Source organism: Mus pahari, chromosome 3, assembly GCF_900095145.1.
Source record: "Mus pahari chromosome 3, PAHARI_EIJ_v1.1, whole genome shotgun sequence".
In the NCBI taxonomy this organism is placed as follows: Eukaryota; Metazoa; Chordata; class Mammalia; order Rodentia; family Muridae; genus Mus; species Mus pahari.
In genome coordinates, this window is record NC_034592.1 from 138,543,406 (window position 1) to 138,559,126 (window position 15,721).

General features: G+C 38.9%; 1 protein-coding gene across 1 annotated transcript in view; it reads right to left on the reverse strand.

The window, feature by feature from the left end:
* Rbm39 (RNA binding motif protein 39) overlaps window positions 1-15,151 on the reverse strand; it is a 31,495-nt gene extending 16,344 nt beyond the window's left edge. Inside the window, 7 exon segments of the mRNA XM_021192198.2 lie at window positions 951-964; window positions 3,661-3,725; window positions 3,823-3,888; window positions 7,775-7,969; window positions 12,273-12,322; window positions 14,130-14,193; window positions 14,843-15,151. Of these exon segments, the coding sequence (XP_021047857.1) occupies window positions 951-964; window positions 3,661-3,725; window positions 3,823-3,888; window positions 7,775-7,969; window positions 12,273-12,322; window positions 14,130-14,180 (441 nt within the window). The 5' untranslated portion in view covers window positions 14,181-14,193; window positions 14,843-15,151.
* Window positions 15,152-15,721: the final 570 nt, after the last annotated feature.

A 15,721-nucleotide genomic window follows, 5' to 3' on the forward strand; every position in this document is an offset into this window, starting at 1 on the left:
TAAGTACACTGTAGCTGTCTTCAGACACTCCAGAAGAGGGCGTCAGATCTTGTTACGGATGGTTGTGAGCCACCATGTGGTTGCTGGGATTCGAACTCCGGACGTTCAGAGGAGCAGTCGGGTGCTCTTACCCACTGAGCCATCTCACCAGCCCCGCCCCAACTCCTTTCTAAACCAAGAAAATTATCGGACATCCGTGTGTGTGCGCACACACACACATTTATGGTATGTATACACGCATACATATATTTAGGTGACATGTCTCTAGTGTATTCCTGTGTGTATACAAAAACTGTTCTCAATCATTCAGAACTCATGAAGAACAGAACCCTCAAAACTTGAATTATAGATGACTGTGAAATGCCATTTATGTGCTGGAAATTGAACCAAGGCTTTTTCAACAGTCCAGCGCTCACAATCACAAAGTCATCGCTACACCCCTTATCTTCATTCCCATTTCTACTTCGCAGGTTGTGGGATTATAGACCTGCTTCATCCTACACAGTTATAGTCATAAACCCAAATTTTAAACCAATAAGGCAAGCATTTTTACATCAGTGCACACATTAGAAAAATGATCTACAGTGAAGTTTATTTCCAGTCCCGAAGTAATTTTTAAAGTATAAACTTCAGTAAAAATGTAACCAAGGGGCTAGAGAGATGAGTCAGCATTTAAGGGCATTTGCTACCATGCAGAAGTTATGTTCTCCTCCCAGCATGCATATTGTGAAACACAACTTTAGTTCCAGCTCTCTTCTGATCCCCAGAAACCATCAGGCATATAGCATAACACACACATGCAGGAAAAACATTAATTTATAAATAAGTTTCAAGGGGATGGTGAGATGGCTCAGTGGGTAAGAGCACCCGACTACTCTTCCAAAGGTCCGGAGTTCAAATCCCAGCAACCACATAGTGGCTCATAACCATCCGTAACAAGATCTGACGCCCTCTTCTGGAGTGTCTGAAAACAGCTACAGTGTACTTACATATAATAAATAAATCTTTAAAAAAAAAAAATAGTAAGTTTCAAGCTGGGCATGGTGGTACATGCCTTTAATCCCAGCACCTGGGAAGCAGAGACAGGCGGATTTCTCATTTCGAGGATAGCCTGGTCTACAGAGTGAGTTCCAGGACAGCCAGGGCTACGAGAGAAGCCCTGTCTTGAAAAACCAGTAAGTTTCAATTAGTTGTAAATTTTTAAGAACACTTATAGTTAAATCTATACAAAATGTCCACACTACAAATTCTACTTCCTTTGATAGAGAAAAATCATTCTGGTAATCAGACTGCAGGACCAGAGTGCAAACAACTGTCCTTACATCACCACAGTGGTTATGTCTCCATATTAAAGTGGCAATCAGAAGCCTTCACAAATTCCAGGAATGAGCAAAATTTGTGGATATTCCCACAAAAAATTCAGAAAACAAACTTTGAAAATTCAGGCAACTACCTTTGAAAACTTCAAATGATCAATGTGAGAATGAAACCCACAAATACTTCGTGGGATTCCTATTGTAATTGGCATTATTTCAATGACTACAATTCATACACAGAGCTTGGGAATTTAGTTCTATAAAAAAAACTGCTTATTGTTCCAAATCCTGAATGGAAAAATCAAGTTAATCAAGGAATGAACAAATCCAGTTACAAATAACAGTAAGCAATGACAAGAGGCAAGAAAGAAAGAAAAAAAAAGGAACCAGGCATTGATCAAACTCTGTCAGCTATGTGAACCAGCCTCCTGTGAACTGATGGAGATATTCATTCCTCAAACTTTGAATTGTTAGGAATAAAGGTTTGAGTTACTGTGCTCAACTATTTTCACAAAAAATTTCAACTATTAACATTACTCATTTGTAGGGCGGTGGTGGCGCACGCCTTTAATCCCAGCACTCAGGAGGCAGAGGCCGGCGGATTTCTGAGTTCGAGGCTAGCCTGGTCTAGAGTTCCAGGATAGCCAGGACTGCACAGAGAAACCCTGCCTAAAAAAACAAAAAAACAAAACAAAACAAAAAAAACATTACTCATTGATAATAGATATCAGCCTAAAGAGCTAAAGAGATGGGTCAGCACTTAAGGGCACCATGCTAGGTGACTCACAACCCCATAAAACTCTTTAGTGCTAATAGCTCACATATACTCAGACACAAATGTGTTGTTACCTTAAAACAGTAAAATCTTTTAAATAATATATAAATATAACAGAAAAAATGCCTTTTATGTGTGTATAAGAAAGCACTTAGAAGCCGGGCATGGTGGCACAGGCCTTTAATCCCAGCACTCGGGAGGCAGAGGCAGGCGGATTTCTGAGTTCGAGGCCAGCCTGGTCTACAGAGTGAGTTCCAGGACAGCCAGGGCTATACAGAGAAACCCTGTCTCCAAAAAAAACCCAAAAAAAAAAAAAAAAAAAAAAAAAAAAAAAAAAAAAAAAAAAAGAAAGCACTTAGAAAAATCAAGGGACAATTTTGTTTGTAAACCTAAAAAGCTATGGTCAAACAAATTCAAATAACAAGGTTTTCTTATAAGTAATCCAAATATTCACAATTAAATCAGTATTTGTCCAATTTAATAATCATGAATTTATCAAATCAAAGAATTTTATGATTAGAATCCATCTAGTAACAAGTTTAACAGATAGGGAACTGGCTACACTTACCAAAGACCAGGGTTTCATTTCCTAGTACCTGAATGCTGCTCAAAAGTATTTGTCACTCCAGTTCCAGGAAATCTAACACTTCTAATGGCCTAGGAGGGCCCCAGGCATGATATACTGCATAAATATGTTTAGAAACACATAGTCCTAAACATGAAATAGTCTTTTCAAAAGATAAATAAATAAATAACTAGTTACACACAGTTATCCTAGCACTGAAGTGGCACGGGCAAGTGAAATTGAAGGCCTGGGCCACAGAGAATGTTCCAAGTTTCTTATGACTACAAAGGGAATACCCTGCATAAAAATAAATAAATAAATAAATAAATAAATAAATAAAATTAATTGGGCTGGAGAGATGGCTCAGTAGGTTAAGAACACTGACTGTCCTCCAGGGATCTTGAGTTCAATTCCCAGCAACAACATCTTTTACAACCATCTGTAATTGGATCTGATATGTTCTTCAGGAGTACATGAAGATAGCTTCAGAGTATTCATATACATAAAATAATAAAAATTTAACATGTTCTAGTTAAACCTGTGTACTGAAGTATACCAGACGACAAAACCTGCTCTGAACCAAATTCTTCATTACACAATTGGAAACTTATTGAGGCATGATGAATAGATATAACCATTCAATTTGGTAAGATACATAAGATGAAATGTACTTTTCATGCAAAAGTTCCAAGCCATAAAACTTGTGATTGTTATTTTACTATGAGAATATTTCAAATGTTACTAAATAATTCCATATGATATGAAGCCCTATTTAAAACTATCAGGATTTAGCTGGACAGTGTTGGTGCACGCTTTTAAACCCAGCACTTGGGAGGCAGAGGCAGGTAGATTTCCTACTTGGAGGCCAGACTGGTCTACAGAGTTCCAGGACAGCCAGGACTACACAGAGAAACCCTGTCTGGAAAAAAAAATACCGGGGGGGGGGGGATTTTTTAGAACTTTATGAGAAAAAAATTGAAAAGGGGAAAAAGAAAAAAAAAAACCTAACAGTTACCTCACAGGACTCTTGTCTTTCCTGAATGGACTTTTGCTTCGGGAACGTCTTCTGCTGCAAGGATAAAAAGTTTCACAAATTACCCAAATAGGTACAATCACATTAGTTCCTTGAAATACAATTTAAACAATTCAGAAGTATGTTTAAAAACCTTAATTTGATGCTATGAGGCAACCCAATCTTTCCTCGGATGGCACTGTTAAATTTTGGTCCGGAGCTAAAAAGAAAACACAAAATTATACTAGTTACAGGTTTAGGGTGTGTTGCTTCGATCAAGTTCATGGGCTCCCCAACAAGTCTAACACTGTTTAGGCAGCGTCTTCTCTACCTCACCTACACAGAGTAAACAGAACTTAGAAAAATCATGACTTTATCCCAGACCTGTAGCCCTTGTTTTTCTATCCTGGACCAGGTTCAAGGTGCCAAGAACAAAAGTTGCAACCTCAAAACTTTTTCTTTTTTTGGTTTTTAGAGACAGGGTTTCTCTGTGTAGCCCTCGCTGTCCTGGAACTCACTCTGTAGACCAGGCTCAGAAATCCACCGGCCTCTGCCTCCCAAGGACTGGGACTAAAGGCGTGCACCACAACTGCCCAGCAAAACTTTTTGATTCTAAAAAAAAACGAAAAAAATCCATCACATCTACTTTCAATGAGCATGAGCCTTTAAAAATACAAAAAATAGAGTAAAAATACTTCCCTCTGTACTTTCTTATCCCAACATGGTTTAGTGTGTAACTTTTAAAAGTGTGCACTTAACATGTACATACACACTACACAATTCAAAAACTGTTGACAGTGTCTCATAAAATCCAAATGACCTAGAACTGTTTTTTCTCCAGCCTCAAACTGAGATTTCAATTTTGAATTACAGGCCTGAGCCCCATTATTCATCTTTTTCCTCCCTTCCCTCGTATCCTCCCCCTTTTCAAGGCAGGCTACAGACCAGACTCAGAGACCCTGACTCTCTTCTGAGTATTGGGTTTAAAGGTGTATGCTACCACAAGCACCCAGGCTCTTTTTTTTTCTTTCTTTTTTTGTCTTTTAATTTAACACAGGTTCTAACTATGTCTTTCCAGCTGGCCTGGAACTCACAAAGATCTAGTCTGACTAGTGCTGAAATCAAATGTATGCCACCTTGCCCAGTTTCCATGTAGTAATTCTTAAGTGAGTATCAGAACATTCACAGTATTGTATTATTATAGAAGGTATTAACTGTAAGAACAATTAAAAATGTGACTATTATGATTCAAAGAGAAGTTCCAGTTCAGTTCTGGAATATACTTGATCCACAGCCCAACACCAATATTGCAAAAAATGATAAAAGATGGGTTTCCACAGTAACTAAATCATAATACAAATAATTTTTGTACCTTTGTAAAGACAAAGCTTACTCCCCGCTCCCCCCGCGAAGTCATGGTTTCTCTGCATAGCCCTGGCTGTCCTGGAAATCTTTTTTTTTTTTTTTAANTATTTATTTATTATATCTAAGTACACTGTAGCTGTCTTCAGACACTCCAGAAGAGGGCATCAGATCTTGTAATGGATGGTTATGAGCCACATTGTGGTTGCTGGGATTTCAACTCTGGACCTTCTTAAAACAAACACAGAGGGGCAACAGGACTCAGGTACAGAATCCAAATATAAATGATCCAGAATCCAAACTCAAATACCTTCAGTTTATACCAGTATCGGATGATTATTTTGTTGACAATCACTCCGGACTTCTTAAAGGCTCATAAGATATATGTGCCATAATATTCAATCATAGTCATTAAAGACAACTAGTTCAGCAGATACTAGCACTGGTTGCTCTTCCAGAGGTCTTGAGTTCAATTCCCAGCAACCACTTGGTGGCTCTTGTCCTTCAATAATAGGATCTAATGCTCTTCTACCATACAGGTACACATGAAAATTGAGCACTCATGTATAAATAAAAGATGTTTTTTAAAAATTTACATTTAGTTGTAAGAAAACCTAGGTCAACTTATAATCAAGTTGTTTCAAATAAAATTCTTCTTTCCCCTCTAACTCAGGATTCCCCCCCCTTTGGATTTTTCGTGACTGGGTTTCTGTGTAGCCCTGGCTGTCCTGGAACTCACTTTGTAGACCAGGCTGGCCTCAAACTCAGAAATCCGCCTGCCTCTGCCTCCTGAGTTGGGATTAAAGGCGTGTGCCACCATGGGTGGCCTCAGGCTTTTTTTTAAAAATAGGGTACATATATATGCCTCCTTTTTCTTGCAATTCACTTTGTAGATCAATGTGGCCTGGAATTTAGCAGTGATCCTCTTACTTTCCCTTATTGGTCCATCATAGTCAAACTATTATTGGACAGATTACTGTCTATTTAATTACATATAAATATAATTTAACAAGCTATTTTTCCCCTTCTGTTATACATAACACAGAAAAGTATTTTGAACACAGGGTGTAACTAAAAATGCAGTCTGTAAACCAGGCTGCCCTTGAACTAATATAGATCTGCATCTGCCAGCTCCACTCTATTTCTCTTGGTTATAAAACTGCCTGGCTAACCACCACAAAGTTCAATTCAAACCAATACAAGAAATATTTAAATTAAGTCAGACTTGAATAAGATGTAGCCATAAATAGTAGCTTCTCAAAAAAGTATTCTGGTGCTGGAGAGATGGCTCAGCAGTTAAGAGTACTGACTGTTCTTCCAAAGGTCCCGAGTTCAATTCCCAACAACCACATGGTGGCCCACAAACCATCTCTAATGGTATCAGATGTCCACTTCTGGTCTGTCAGAAGGTAGAGACAAATGTACTCACATACTTGAAAAGCATCTGTCCCCTATTTAATTCACCGCAGTTAAGAAAATTTACAATCTTTAAGAATGCAAATCTTGAGGAAATGAACAAAAAATTTCTAATATATAACTCAGAATTAAAAAATAGTCTCATGGGGCTTGGGGATTTAGCTCAGTGCTATTGTGCTTGCCCAGCAAGCAAAAGGCCCTTGGTTTGGTCCTCAGCTCCTGAGAGGAAAAAAAATAAGAATAAAAATAGTATCATTGCAGTACTACCAGCATAAAGTCTATAACATATAAGGCAACTAACATAAACCATAAATAAAAACAAACACAGAAGGGCAACAAGACTCAGGTACAGAATCCAAATATAAATGATCCAGAATCCAAACTCAAATACCTTCAGTTTATACCAGTATGTAATTACTTTGTTGACAATCACTCTTTATTATTAGTTTAAAACTCAGTATATTCCTTAACAAGAAAAGGTCAGTGGCTGATTCAGTTGTCCAACTTTAAATTCAACTCTGAACTACTTAAATCTTATAAACATTTAAGGCAAATAAAGCTTTTGGCCTAGCTGAAATCTATACTGACTGACTGGCACCTGGCATCACACAAGCATAAATACTTTCAAAAATGGTTTTAAAAGGTATGCTTAGTAAAGAATTAAGGACTTAAGCATCAAGGAAGAATTGTGCTTGCTTTAAACCTTGCTTAGAAATGCAGTTCACAGTTTCTTCGAAAAGCTCTTAATACAGGTTTAAAAACAAAATTTTATTTATTTTCAAGACCATTTCTGCATGTGGCTCTGGCTGTCCTTGAACTTAAAGATCCGAATGCTGGCACTAAACACATGAGCCATCATATTGATAGCCAAGTGCATATTTTTTATCAGTTGTAATGAATTAATTCTACATGTGTTTAAATAATGCATATAAATTCCACTAGCTTTATCTACAATCACTTTCAGTTTACCCTAAAACCTTATATAGAAATAGTAAGAGTAATGAGCCTAAAAATTGAATTTCAGCTAGCTACAGCTACACACCAAGATTTTCTTAAAACTGATTTAGCTACCTGTACTTTACACTTCACAAACTTTAGGCTTTCTCTATCAAGCTTCCTTTTAATTTGGAGTGTCATAAAATTTGTAGCTTGTGTAGAAAAACGCTGCTAAGTCTGGTAGATTGTATATTTTATGTATGAGGTTACATACTGTGTTTTTTCCTTACTAGCTTCAATGTCATTATCCTTACTTAAGGATTTATTCCTATTACTCCAGTTAAATTGCTATCTAAACACATGAAAGAACAGTTCTAATAACAATTACATACTAGGGACTTCTGTAGCGGCCTCGGAATCTTCTATCCCGACTGCGTGAGCGGCTTCGTCTCCTTTCTTTGCTTCTACTTCGTTTCCGCTCTCGGCTTTTGCTCTTTTTCCTTTCTCTATCCCTACTTCGTTTCCGTTCTTTACTTTTGCTTCTTTTTCTCTCATGACTACGACTTCTGCTCTTGCTTTTTTTTCTCCTGAGGAGGAAAAAAGTACCATTACATGCTGGTTTAAATACCAACCAATATATACTTTCTTCTATGGTTAAAATGTTTATTCTTTTGTTAATGTATTTTTACCACTGTACAATGGTACAAAAATCATAATTTAGGGAAAACAACTCCTGAGTTTGAGACTTAACACCCCAACCTTTGCTTCATGTTTACTGAAGATAAAGGAACTGAGAGACATGATTAAGAGGAAGAATTTGCCATCATCTCCTGAGGCAGAAACAGCTTGAAAGAAGAAACAGGACTTGCTGGCAAGTAGAAAACCAAGCCTGAACTTTAAAAAATTCCAGTTTAACTGCCATTCACATAACAGACCAACTCCTATTATGGTAATTCATAGGCTAGCGGTTCAGTTATAGCATGTTCACAATCAAGAAATATTGTCATATAAAATTTTTCCATTAACAGTAAGTCAATTTTGATACTGTATACATGTAAGAATGTTTTATACTTTTCAAAACACAATATACATATCATTTTGCTTTTTATGGGCAAAATTACAAGAATAAAGGATGCTAAGAATGCAATAAAATTCACTCTCACAATTCAAGATTCTACTGTAACCATTTAAAGCTATTATGAAATAGAAAATTCCCTTTTTAAGCTCGTTTACATAAGCCTGTAGGATGCAATTAAACCAATTTAACCTTCCTTGGAAAGTTTAAAAAAAAACAACAACAAAAAAAAAAAGCCAGTTATCTTTCCACTCACTTTTGGGTTCCTCACAGTACTTCACAATTAAACCTTGAAATCTGTACCTCTGTCATCACCCAAATTAGAGGTGCCTTCAGATATTTCAACAATAATTGAAAGATGTTTCAAAGTATGTTTACTCCACCAAAATGTCCATTTGTAAGTGGTTTGAGATTTGAACATTTTGACAACACTACATCATTAGGAAAATTAATGAGCTATTTAATTTGTATCAAAGCAAAGTTAGCACAAGAACAACTGAGGTATGCCTCAGAGAACCTGTAAGCAGGTCATCTTAGAGTGCATTGAAAATAGAAAATGAAGACACCCACCTTCTGGAATCTTGAAACCCACACTCCAATCACAAGGAGATGGAGAGCTTTCCAAGGAGGCAGAAACTTTGTCTAAAATTTCAAGATAATCCACCTGACTGTCAGAAATATGCTAGGTAGCACATGACAGAAAATTAGGCTACACTCATTACTTATATAGTAGTCACAGCAACTCCAATGCTCAGGAAGGGCAACAATTAACATTCCAACTTTGATGTTTCAAACCCTGACACTACTTCTTAGGACTAAAGAATTCTGAGATGGCTAAAACCATGTCTTACCTACATTAATTCAAATTAGGGGATAAGGTTAAAATTAATTCCATTCCCCAGAAAAAAGGGACAATAAGTGTTGCTCTGCTCAAAGATGGCCGATAGCAGAGTCGATCTGCCTATAATTACCTCTCACAGGCCCCCCCCAATCTTATTCCAAAAGTTAGAACAAACAACAACAACAACAAAAAAAAACCCTAATTTTTACTCAAAGTCTTGCCAGACTTTTCTTAAGCAAATACCCACCCACATCTGAAGGCAACCCAAGATAGGTAAATAGACAACATACTTTGAAATCAGAAAATACAATCTTCCATATAAAAGCCCAGACAAGATTGTTACAAGAAACCAACATACTTCTTAGAACAAATTCCAGCATTAGAAAACATTATTCAACTAAAGAAATGGTCATAAACTCCATCCTAATAGTCAAATCCTGTTACAACTTAAATGGGACTTTCCCAAGTCTTTAGTGGCAGTGGAATTTTGTACTGAACATCATTGAAGTAAATGGTCCACTGGGCCTTTGGACTTTTTGGTTATATGGCCTCTGCTGTAAAGGTGTTTTGCTATAACTGGATTTGACCTCTTCCATGTAAGAAGATCTAAATTTTAAATGCAATGTATTCTGGAAAATAAGAAAAAAAAATAGAAAAGTCATTTATTCCAAAATTTGATAATCGACACCACAGTAGCCAATATATTTTTAACTGTGCCATTTTACTGTTATCCTTTTCTGATTCTTTAAAGACTAAACAAAATGAAATTTGATTTGAGACTGCAAAACTGGTTACAGAAACGAAATGCTTCCATGAGGGGTAACCTCAAATATTTGGAGGCCGTGACAAACTCAGTGTTAAAATTTTAAAAACTCTTCAGAAAATAGGCTAAAAGGTTGTTACATTAAACTTTGATCCTTTTATACTACTGGGATACAATACACTGTATTACAAATCACAATTACAGTTTCTTAGTTTCTGTACTTAGCTCTCTGTCAGATTGTAGTTTCCTATCCTTACTACCTTACCAGCAACAATTATCTCCAACATTCAACGGCTTTAAATTTAATACTATTAGCATGAACCACATAAAAATAACATCTACCTTATCTTAAAACAAGAGCAGGTATTTGTGTTTCATCTATCCCAGAGCTAAATGTTTTCTTCTACATTATGTTCATTACTTTTAATTGCATGTCCTTTCAAATCACCAGATTAAAAACTTTGTGACTACATTAAGCAACCACCTAATTTAAATCAGCTGTAACAAGTCAGAAATATTTTGGAAATTTTAAAGATATTACTAAATGAAGTATGTACGAAAGCTCCTTGTAAAACACTTTTATACTAAATTACCCAACTGACTCCACAGCAGAACACTATTTCATAGAGCACTTATTGCTCTAATTCTTCATAAAAGATTGGTGATCTCTAAAGAGTTTAGATACAGGATTAAAAGAACAACCTCGACATATTACTGGGATCAAGACATGTTAAAAAATACTGCAGAATTTGCATTCAAGTTTATCCAGAGTCTAAAGTGAGTAATTTTTATAAACTGGTCAATACCTGTTACTGGGTTTTCTTTTGGCTATAAAACCATGGAACTGAAATTTTAGGAAACTCAACTCAGAAAAGATTAAAAATGAATTATATTCCCCATATCCACTTTGGTGAAAAAAAATTCCATAAATTAGACCTTTCTTTTCTCTTACTCTAGTTTTTAATACATGATCCAGGAAATCCAGCTGAAATTTATGATCATTTTGCCTCACCTTTTTTTATTATTATTATTTTGGTTTATTTTTGTTGTTTTGTTTTTTGAGACAGGGTTTCTCTGTATAGCCCTGGCTGTCCTGGAACTCACTTTGTAGACCAGGTTGGCCTCAAACTCAGAAATCTGCCTGCCTCTGCCTCCTGAGTGCTGGGATTAAAGGCGTGCGCCACCACGCCCGGCGTTCTTTTGCCTCATCTTAAGTGAGGAAATTATAAGCCTGAACCACAACACCCAAACCACATGTTAAAATCCTTTACCACATTTAGATTATAAAATCTTTGCTTGCAAAATTCTAAGTAATCTGTATCAAACAATTTTCTCATCTATTTTATGAAATCATACCACCTAACAAAGTTCTTGTGAGGATGACTGAGGTAGTTATTATGAAGCACTTTGAGCTCTTAGGAGGAAAAGAGCCAAAAAGAATCAAATAAGTGGCTATTTTATCATTGTTTCTCATTAAGTATTATGTGGTCATGATATGACAAAATGTTTTATTATGGCATTATAAACATAGGCTAGGACATCTTGATGCACATGACCATATCAAGTTAAGAATTACTAACATCGGAGCTGAATAGTAATTTCACAACAGTCAATAGGCTCCATCCTTGTAAATAGGATCCTATTTATTCTATACTGAGTCTGCAGCATGTACTTATCTCAACTTAGTCATCGATCTCAAATATATTACATATTCTTAATGGTCTCCTTGGATATACTAAAGATAAAGGCCCAAGGAGAGAAAGAAAAAAAAAATCCCATCAAAAACTAGTAAGTATGCTTTCATTACTATCAAAGGGGCCTTTATGCAGCAAGAAATTCATAGCTGGTTCCTTTAGTGACTGAAGGGGAAACAGTACTTTCGATGGCCTTGATGTTATCTTTTTCTATAACATCTTCTAATTCATCACATCTCCAAAAATTAAGCCAAAGTTACCAAATTTAAAACATTACAGAACTCAAGAGAACCTTGGGAGATTGGAGAGCAAATTGTCAAGAAGTTCTTTGAAACCATATCCTGTAGTCTATATTGCACAAAGCCCAAGGCTTTATATCCTGAAGGACTTTCTCATCTCAAATGTTATGAGCAGTTTCCCACGAGGCGAAGAAAACCATAGTTTGATGCTTAACCACAAGAACAGATTTCCACAAGGTTAGTTCCCACCCACCCCTAGGTTCCTTATTCAAACTTACTTTTTGCTACGTTCTTCATGGCCGTTAGCACTGTTCAACTTGTTCTCATCCTAAGCAAGGTTGATAGAAGAACATCATGAGGACGAAGTGGTAACATTTCAAGTTGTCAAAGGGTAAAGGGAATAGGAATAAGAAAATACAAGACAATTTTAAAACTAATTACTTATTTAGTGTAACATGGAAGGCTATAAAAAAATTTAGATGGTATACGTTTAACCACTTTGTTGCTAATAATTAAGTCATCAAGAAACAAAAATTAAAATCTGTCCACATTTAATGTTATATTTTACTTTCTTACATTGTTTAGATATTAAATAAGTCATCCGGAATTACAATGTTGAAGTGGTTAAAGATTTCTATGAAACATGAAGTCAGTTTGAGTTTTATTCCATGTGCTATTGTCCCTTTTGTCGGTACCATGGCTCTATTTCTGCCTAAGCCCCAAGTGGCCATGCTAGCAGCCAGCCACTATCGATTTCCTGTGACCGATGCCATTCCTGAGATCTTCGCCCATTTCCGTTGGAGGGTTGGGACTGTAAGAGCTTGATGCCACCTCTGTCACACATCTCGCCCTGAAGCAAACAGGGATTCACACTGCTTTAGTAATGTTGACTCCCAAGAACCCAAGAAAAGTTAATTAATAATCCACCAGTCCAGCCTAAACATTTCCTACTTCCATACCTGTTTACATGGAATTATATCCAAGTTAAACTAAGACAAGAACATCAAAACAGAAAGTATGACTTCAAGAGTCTAGCATTACAAAATTACACTATTTAAAGCTATCAGAATTCATCCAAAAGGCACCACATGGTCGTGCTACACTCCAAGACAAATGTATTATTTTTAAACGGTTTAAGCGCAATGTTTTTATTTCAGTTTGAACACATCACCAATAGTAGGATCTCTAAGTTAGCGGGTCTTAAGGTCTGTGACACCAGTGACAATGCATGCATGCACACTGCTATCTTCACCACCAACTGGTCAAAGAACGAAGAGTGCTTACTTTTACTGTGATACCGAAATGGGTCATACTGTCTTACTAGCCAAAAAACTTCCTTTCTAGTTTTTAGGGTGAAAAACTATGGCAGGGCCTAATTAAAAACAAAATACTATGGAGAACAGTAAAACAGTCATCAAGTGACTCTAAGCTGTGATACTGTCTCTTGCCTTTTTTCTCCTTGTCTTCTTTTCTTGTTTTTTTTTTTCTTTTCTTTTTCTTTTTTTTTTTTTTTTTTTTTTGCCAATTTCTATTCAGGGATCCAAGAATCTTAATTATTAACTGAAAAGCAGATCAATACCTGCCTGTTTTCAGGTTTATTATCACCAGCCTTATGTCTATTTATAGAAAATGAAATTTAAATCTCACCCATTTCTTCTTTCAAGACTCCTAAGATTTACTTGCCAGAGACTGGTTATAATTTATTATTCTTGGACCCCTGCAGTTTTCCCAAACCACTACATTCACCTTTTTGCTATACCAAACTGAAGCTGGTAATTCTTAGTTGAGTCATTTTACCTAGGGGACCACGGTACAGCGATAAGTCACTCAATTACTACCTTATGATTGACAGTTCACACTGGAATCAAAGGTGAATTCATGGGAGTAGAGGTGAGATATCGTTAGGCAAGTCTACAAAGAGAGATAGATGGGCATTTATTCATCACGCTGAAGTGAAACTACTGCACAATATTATTACATCAATAGCATATATTTACTTTTGTAAGTTACACGTAATGCATCTCTGATAAGGTAATCAAGAGGGCTCCGGGAAGGTTAGTTTACATTTCAGCAGTAGTTTCGTGAATAATGCTAAATTAAGAAATATATTAAAGCTCACTAGCGTGTTTTCTCACCTTCTTGTAAGGGGCCTCAAGCATGGCTTCAATATCAATATCGTCTGCCATTTTCTCTACTCGCCTGGGGAGGAAGAAGACAGTCCTGTAAGTAAACCTGCAATTCTGCTAAAAATAAAGTAAAATGAAATGAAATAAAATGTCTCCGTGACCTCCAACCCTGAGAAAACTCCTTTGAAAGCGCTACGATGGCTAAAATTGTGCGACGCCCGTCAGACAAGCCTGACTTGGGTAAGCCAAAGTGTCACGTTCCTTTCACCGTACAGAGGAGCAGGACTCTAGGGCTGATTTCAAAAACCCGCCCGCGATCGGCTAAAAGCGCCCCGGGGAAGGGTGCACCCGAGCGCTTCCTCGCCGCACAAAACCCGCGCTGCCATCTTAGCGGCGGAGGGAGACTCCCTCCGCCGGGAGGTGTCGTGTACCGCGACGGCGGTCCACGGGCGCCATGTTGGGAGGTCGCGACCAGCCCCGGCCCTCGGGGAAAACAGATCTTTATCGGACCGAGGTCCCCACGGAGGGTCCTGGCCGCTACCAAAACCGCCCACGACGTCCTTGCCCGAGATGAAGGGCGCACCCGGGGAGAGGTGACCCCACCGCGCCGGGAAGGCCCCCTCCCCCTCCGCGCGCCGAGCAGAGCGGCGAAAAGCGTCGGTATCGCGGAGCACCCAGCTCGGGCAGGCGGCCCGCTCCCCGCCGGCCGCGACGCCCCGTACCTGTGCGGGCTTCCGCGCGCCTGTGCTCGCCTCGGGAAAGTCGGCTGCCGCCGCCGCCGCCGCCGCTGCTGTCGCGACTGTTAAGCCACTAGGCCCAGGCCGCGGTACCGCCCAACCCGAATATCGGGCCCCGAGGGCGTCTAGGCCCAAGCGAATCTAAAAGAAACAATGGGATTAAAGGAGCCCGCGACGGAGAGCAGGGCAGCGGCTTCGGCAGCTCAGGATCCACCCCTGCGACAGCGTCGGCTAGCTCCCTGAAATGGCGGCCGCTGCTCCTCCGTACTCACAGTCACCAACACATACACACACACAAACACCCGGGGTCTCCCGGAGCCGCAAGCACGGGCTCTCGCGAGAAACCGCCCCGGGTTCCAGACTGGAAAGCACGAACTATCGCGAGATCTCTCACCGCGGCTCCCGGCGACCGTGGCCCAATCTCGTGCAATGATTGCGCCACAGATGATCCTCAGTCTCCCTTCCCCCAATTCCGAACGGGCTTCTCGGACTCCCCCCGCCAGAGCGGCACCCAAGTCTCGCGAGGCCGCGTCGTCTCCGGGGCTAAGACAGTTGGTGCCCTGACTGTCAATCTTTGGGAGGATTCCTTGCTGAGTGGATCGTTGCTGTCATCCTGGCTGGTGTCATCTCGCTGGGTGTGAAGGTTTCCCCTTTCTGAGCCGACCCCCCCCCCGACACCCGCCCTCCCACACGGATGGCTGTCAAGGTCGCCATAAGGCAACCTATTGTAATACATATGGCTATGGGGTAAGGCGTTGGTGTCGGGATCCGCCGGTGGTGAAAACGCATGCAGACAAGAACGAGCTGTACACAGGGGAATGGCAATAAAACGTACGATTCTCTTGTCGTGTGGTGTCACCAGTT